The 6,252-nt window shown below is 36.0% G+C and overlaps 2 protein-coding genes across 5 annotated transcripts; one reads left to right on the forward strand and one right to left on the reverse strand.

Annotated features, from left to right (window-relative positions):
* Nucleotides 1-264: 264 nt before the first annotated feature.
* Nucleotides 265-1,783, forward strand: LOC140970906 (homeobox-leucine zipper protein ATHB-40-like). Its single transcript, XM_073432886.1, has 3 exons — nucleotides 265-398; nucleotides 617-933; nucleotides 1,530-1,783. The coding sequence occupies exons 1-3, from the start codon at nucleotides 350-352 to the stop codon at nucleotides 1,758-1,760; spliced, it is 597 nt and encodes a 198-aa protein (XP_073288987.1). The 5' UTR covers nucleotides 265-349; the 3' UTR covers nucleotides 1,761-1,783.
* Nucleotides 1,784-2,060: 277 nt separating this feature from the next.
* LOC140970905 (probable protein phosphatase 2C 80) lies at nucleotides 2,061-5,259 on the reverse strand. 4 transcript variants are annotated; one of them, XM_073432885.1, is made up of 5 exons: nucleotides 5,121-5,259; nucleotides 4,284-4,960; nucleotides 3,461-3,782; nucleotides 2,959-3,108; nucleotides 2,061-2,404 (listed from the first exon to the last, which is right to left on the reverse strand). In XM_073432885.1, the coding sequence occupies exons 2-5, from the start codon at nucleotides 4,835-4,837 to the stop codon at nucleotides 2,123-2,125; spliced, it is 1,308 nt and encodes a 435-aa protein (XP_073288986.1). In that variant the 5' UTR covers nucleotides 4,838-4,960; nucleotides 5,121-5,259; the 3' UTR covers nucleotides 2,061-2,122. The 4 variants fall into 4 exon arrangements, with proteins under 4 accessions (XP_073288986.1, XP_073288983.1, XP_073288984.1 ...); XM_073432882.1 differs by having other exon boundaries at nucleotides 3,461-3,785; XM_073432883.1 differs by having other exon boundaries at nucleotides 3,461-3,785; nucleotides 5,070-5,232.
* Nucleotides 5,260-6,252: the final 993 nt, after the last annotated feature.

Genomic DNA, 6,252 nt, shown 5'->3' on the forward strand with positions numbered 1-6,252 from the left:
CGGGTAGCAATCACGACCGACGCTATTTTTATTTGCGACGGTTTGAACGGACTTTCAACAACACCCTCAGTTACAACAGTTTTTAAATGGCTACGACAACGGATTTTATCCGTTGTCGTTTGCCTTTTTGTATTAGTGAATATTGTACAAACACGCAACGCGTACGTCGATATAGTAGTTTTTATTATTGTGGGGGAGTATACATTAAAAAATTATGTTTTATTTTAAATCCCTCATATCTATAGTGGCATTCTTGAAAATTTCAAAAAACCAAGACTCATTCAAAGCATTTATGTTTGTTTATAACTGAAAGTGATCATAGTTACTGAGTTCCAAAGTCCAAGTAAGTATGGCTCTCTCTTCTCAGCTCTATTCGTTCGACCATCTTGTTGGACAAGGTGAATGAATCCACTATATATTTACATATGCATGCAGCTTAAAATAATATATATATTGTTTAGGATGACATTTATGTTCTTTAAAATTTTAAGTGAAATTTATTTGATAAGCCTACCTTGCTCTTGTCCCATAGTGTATTAAACCAAAAATTTGTGTTGTATTTGTAGGAGAATCGGCATTTTTTTATTTTTCTTTCTATAAACATATCTACATATAGGGAATGAGAACATGAAGCCGCGGCGGAGGCGTCAGAAGAGAAAGGAGGGCGGTGGCGGGGGATTGGTGGCGAGGAAGAGGAAGCTGAATGAAGAGCAAGTGAGCATGTTGGAGCAGAATTTCGGGAGTGAGCAAAAGTTGGAGGCGGAGAAGAAGGACAGACTGGCGGCGGAGCTAGGGATGGAACCGCGCCAGGTAGCGGTGTGGTTTCAGAATAAGAGGGCTCGCTGGAAGAGCAAGCAGCTTGAGGAGGAGTGCTCTAAGCTCAGGGCCGAACATGACACAGCCCTTCTCGAGAAATGCCGTCTTCAAAATGAGGTATTAATTTTCCACAGCTAGATATTTTATATTTTATTATGGTCCCTCTCCCATGTTAGATTTCTTATTACATGTTTTTTTTTTGTATGATACATGACTCGGTCTCCGAACAAATCTTAAGATCTTCCAATTATTGAAATTTGAAGAACAAATTAAGGAGGAAACTCGGATTTTTACTTAGCTACATATAGAAGAACTTATATTCGTAGCGAGATATTACGTGGTGATCATCAGGGAAAGCATGAAATGAATTTGCTTGATTTCTCCGCGTAAGATTTTAGTCATAGTTTTTGTACGAACGGGAGTAATAGCTAAAAGTAATGTAAAAAAATTGTCTTTCAAAGTCAGTTTCCAATATTCCTCTACCATGGCCCAAGAGTCTTCTTGGCCGGAGATAAGGGATAAGGTCTTTTTCAAGTAAAAAGTTTCAAATATGCTCTGAAGCACGTAGAAAGTCCAACTTTTCTACTGTACAAATTAATGTAAATTCTTATTGCCGTTAGCATCGAGATAGAAAAATTAACATTTTGAATACTACACCATATAATCAACACTTTTATTAGTATTTTTCACGAAATGTCTCAATTAATGTGCAGCTCTCGAAGCTTCAAGAACAACTCAATGAAGCAGAGGAGGAGATAAGAAGGTTGTCGGAGCGTTGGGACGACGGATTCAGGAGTAGTGGTCCAAGTTCGTTTTTGTGGATGGAAGCCATGAAACAACCTTTTCTTGGTGGATTGGGAATGGAAGGATTAGAACACATGTTTTACATGCCGCATTTCGAGTACTTTGAGGGGTTTGAATGGGATCATCTTCATTATATATAGCAGCCACGGAATGTACAATCTTGTTGCACTGGTACTATGGTCGCTTACTCGCTTTATTATTTTCGTGAAATATATGTTAATGATGAATTATTTTGCCAGTGATATATTGAGGTCATATTGAAGTCATCATTTATCGACAAGAAGAAAAATCGACTGTTAAGTTATAAACCCAATAGGGGTACCATGTCAAAAGACTTTATTAGATGATATAACATTCTTGAGTTTATAGAATACTCTTTATTTGTTTTAACGTTTGGCGTGAGACATTCAAATATAAAACAGAGACTAGCAAAGAGGGAATCTTTCAACAAAATTTGAATAACGAGATAGTGAAACTTGTTCATCAAGCGTTAGTTCAATAATTAAGAGACATAAGAGACAACAACAGTTATGTCATCAAGTTTACCACCATAATAAGCATATCCGGCTTCTTGAGCTGCTGTAGAAAATGGAGTTTGCTGTTTCTTGTCTAAAGCTCGAACACGTGCAAATGAAGCGAGTTTCTTGGCTGATGCATCAGGGCTAAGCCCTTCTTTGATGGCATCTGCCACAACCGCCTCTATCTCTTTGGTATACAAGTTGTCAAATAAACCATCGCTGCCTGCTACAACCACGTCTCCAGGTACAACCGGGATCTCAAAAACCTGTCATGTAGTATTGGCGGATCAATAAGTTGTGGCAGTAAGAATATGGCTAGCATTTGTTGAGGTTAAACATATATTATAATAATTATCTGGAGATAGTTATAGAAGGATAAAGAATAAAAGATGGCGACAGTGCTACCGTTCAAAATATAAAAGATCTGGGGCCGCTGAGAGGATCCAACAGGAGGCCAAAGAATAGACAAAAAATAATAACAATAAATTTATTGAAGTTCTCTAAAAGTATTAGTTTCAATACAAATTTAATCTACCCACCTGATGCAGTGTTGCCCCCCAACCCAATTCCTAGGTCCTTCTGAGGTCTAAATTTGTTAACTTGCAATAACTCGAGCGAAATGCAAATGCCGGCACTTGATATGCTATTTTCAATGATTTTTCTACACCATAATTGGTCATACATATTGGGTGCGTATATGATAATTGGATCACATGATCTCAATTTGGTCCCATGTAGCTTCTATATATCTAACGGTATCAATGCACTAAGGAAATTCACCGGTTGCAGCGTAAAGAGTGTATAGTTTCTTTCAACTGACCTGTCCAGAACTTGGTAGGTCACCTCTGCTGTCACTATCGAGTTGATACGTGAAATTGAAGCTGTGTTGCTGTATAGGTGATTCAAATATTGTGCAACCATCTCTGATCACAATAAACCCACTGTCTCCAAGGTTAATGGCATGAAGACCCTGTTCAAAAGAAGGAAATTACTTTAAAGATAAATAACAAATCTTTTTTCAAAGATCAATTGGAAGAAGCTAAAAATTAGCATCAAACAGTCGTTAAGTGAGGTAATAATAAAAATAATCATGTAGAAGACGGAGGGATAAGGAACGAGCAGAATTTATTTGGAGGTGGATCATCGGATGACACTATTTATCTCACACTATTTTTCAAGTTGGCACGCCAACCCTTAAATCAAGTTATTCCTGCAATTATAATTGTCATCTTGCATTTATTTTCTCACATTTTCTCCTGCTTTTTAATTTTCATGGTGGAAGCTAACACAAGATCAACATAACAAAATGCATTTGATGAAACCTGGTTTTTGAGAGAAATAATGCATGCTGTGGATGAACCCATGGCTTTAGTCGCTGCATGTGCTTTTTCCAAAACCAACAACGGATCAATGCTGCCATTGGGAGTTTTTTGAATTGCTTGGACTGAATAAGACATGAGTTCACGAGCATACAATCCTGCATTAACACCAACATCTGCCCATCCACCAACTCCATCAGCAACGCCTATTGCCTGCTCTTCATCGCAAATAAAATGAGCATCTTCTCCACCAGTTTCCTCTTTAGCTGGATGGGGTAGGTAACATGCTCCCGAAAGAAGCTTCAGAACACCATGACATGGGGTACTTCTCCAGAGAAAAATGAGAAAACAATGCCACATGTATCATATAATCCATATTCATTTACCAAGTAAAATTATAAATCTCGTAAATATAATCCTGCATCAAATTAAGTGTGAATGGTATGATATTTCTCCAAAAAAAACAGTAACTTTCAAATGATACATGCAGTGAATATGGCAATTTATCACTAACATGATCTCTACATGAGAACTAAACACTTGTAGCAGATGTTATGACAACTCATCAAAATTTGAAAGATTTCTCCACATAATATCATTATGCAAATGTTACGCTTAAACAATAACCTCATACCAAGATACAGTTTACAAAAGTACATAATTAACCTAGACGCATGCAAAAAGTAAGAAAACAATGATAATAGTGGTTTCAGATAATAGGGAAAACACAAATGTTGGCACTGCCGCCACCATTTCGTAATGGAATTTCAGATTCAATTTACATTTTCGGCACAATAATACCAAACGAGGGCAAATGTAGACGTACGGTTCAGCTGAAAGTGCAAGACTTGAAAGATGCTGGGCACTGAAAGATTCAATGGCCGATACGTCTGGCACTACTCCATCAGAGTAACAAGATGATGAGAAAGCTCGACCATTGCTCGACCCTGTCAAGAAAGGAGGTTTGGAGTCTCGAGACCCCTGCTTAAAATCATAAACAACACATCCCTGAACTCCCCGATAACATCCTGCCTCTACAGTCCTCAAACTCACCCTAGCTTTTCGACAATTTCTATAACTTTTATCATCAAAATAAACACCAATAGGCTTCACAAAACTTGAGAAATTTCCACAACAAGATGATAAATTGTCGACCGCAAGATCACCTGAGGCAGCCAAAGAGCCAGAAGCTGCCATCACTTTTCTGTGGCACCGACTGCTAGAATATTTGAACACTTCACGAGTCAAACCAGTACCAGAAAATTTTTGAGATAAGCAAGATTCTATCAAATTAAGGGGTTGAACTTGATTCACTTTAACAGCCGCTTGGAAGCCAAAACCAAAAGCAAGATTCAAATTGGAAACAAACCCAGATGGCATTGTTATATTAAAAACTCAATCAAACTCAATTAATTCCTCCATCCAGAGACACATAAAAAGTAGACTGCAAATATCATTGCAGCTCAAATATACCCTTCAGTAAATCAACCTTAGCTCGGTCACCTGAAATATTATCCAAAAGGGGTACATAAGAATAACAATTCTTCGTGTCTAAATCAAACACAAGCAATTAAAGCGGAATAAACAAGAAAAACCAGAAGCTCGGAAGGACCGCATGAACTGGATTACTCATGAAGAAAAATCGCAAAGAAGAAAAGTGAACCTGGGATAATTGATTCAGGGGGTAGAGTAATGTGACGCCTTATCTGCTTTGATGCAGATTACGGGTTATAAATTTTCTTCGACAAGGAAAATTAATTAATATTCTACACCCAAAGATGATCTTCTACTTCTACTTCTACCTCGATCTAATCTATGGAAAAACAATCTGTCAAATTAACCCCGCCCACTTAAATTTTTTGGCGGGCCATTCCCTAATGGGCCGTGAATTTGTAAAACCCTGGAACTCAAAGTTAGTGGGGTGAACTAGTGGGCCTTGAATTGTTGCCTGTTGAATTTTTAAGATTCTGCACCCCGTTTGTGACACGGTTATTATTATTATTAGTTAATATGATTTTATTTTTTGAAATAAAATAAAAAGATAGCATATCGAAAAATTTTAAACAAAAAACTGATTAGAAACAGAAATAAATGGCTATATAGGAAATAATCAAAGAATATTTTATGTAAAAAATATTACTTTTCAATTCATATATGAACATGATCAACTCGTCTCACATTAAGATTGTATCACAAAAAACCTATTTTTTTTCCTCGATTCCCTAGACTTTCAAACCTAGATTGAGTGGTTTTCTTGTAAATTGAGATTCCAAAACTTAAGAAAATAAATGTCACACATGAATATTGATACTTGTATTATTTAACTATATTAAAAAATTATCGGATTCATGACCAGAATGTTGCCTGCATGCAATGAATCTACTGAGTCATTTGATTCACACTACGATTCATGCACATTTTTAGTGTTAAGCTTGTGGCACTAACAATAATTTATGATCCCCAAACATATTAACTACATTATAACCAATAAAGAATCCAAAAAAATAAAAATAATAAAAGATTATTTATATCATTTTATGTTCAACACTATTTTAATAATGTCATTAATAATTTATAAATCGGTGACTAATTTTATTTTCATTATTATTATCAAATATTCTTGTATCATGGATTTTAATCTTAAGACATTGTCTTAATCTACACACGTGATCATTTGGATATTACATGTTCTTGCTGTAGAAAATATTACACAAACACATAAACAACAAAAATATAACAAACGTTGCTCTCAAAAAATATATATATATATAGTTGATGTTGAAATAAAAGATTTC

The sequence above is a fragment of the Primulina huaijiensis genome, chromosome 2 (assembly GCF_012295235.1).
Source record: "Primulina huaijiensis isolate GDHJ02 chromosome 2, ASM1229523v2, whole genome shotgun sequence".
In the NCBI taxonomy this organism is placed as follows: Eukaryota; Viridiplantae; Streptophyta; class Magnoliopsida; order Lamiales; family Gesneriaceae; genus Primulina; species Primulina huaijiensis.

Coding starts and splice junctions, on each gene's coding strand:
- LOC140970906 (XM_073432886.1), top strand. CDS start 350: ATGGCTCTCTCTTCTCAGCTCTATTCGTTCGACCATCTTGTTGGACAA. Junction 399..616: donor CGACCATCTTGTTGGACAAG/GTGAATGAATCC, acceptor ATCTACATATAG/GGAATGAGAACATGAAGCCG. Junction 934..1,529: donor AATGCCGTCTTCAAAATGAG/GTATTAATTTTC, acceptor ATTAATGTGCAG/CTCTCGAAGCTTCAAGAACA.
- LOC140970905 (XM_073432882.1), bottom strand. CDS start 4,837: ATGCCATCTGGGTTTGTTTCCAATTTGAATCTTGCTTTTGGTTTTGGC. Junction 3,786..4,283: donor CTTGCACTTTCAGCTGAACC/GTACGTCTACAT, acceptor TTTTCTCTGGAG/AAGTACCCCATGTCATGGTG. Junction 2,405..2,958: donor ACCTACCAAGTTCTGGACAG/GTCAGTTGAAAG, acceptor ACTACATGACAG/GTTTTTGAGATCCCGGTTGT.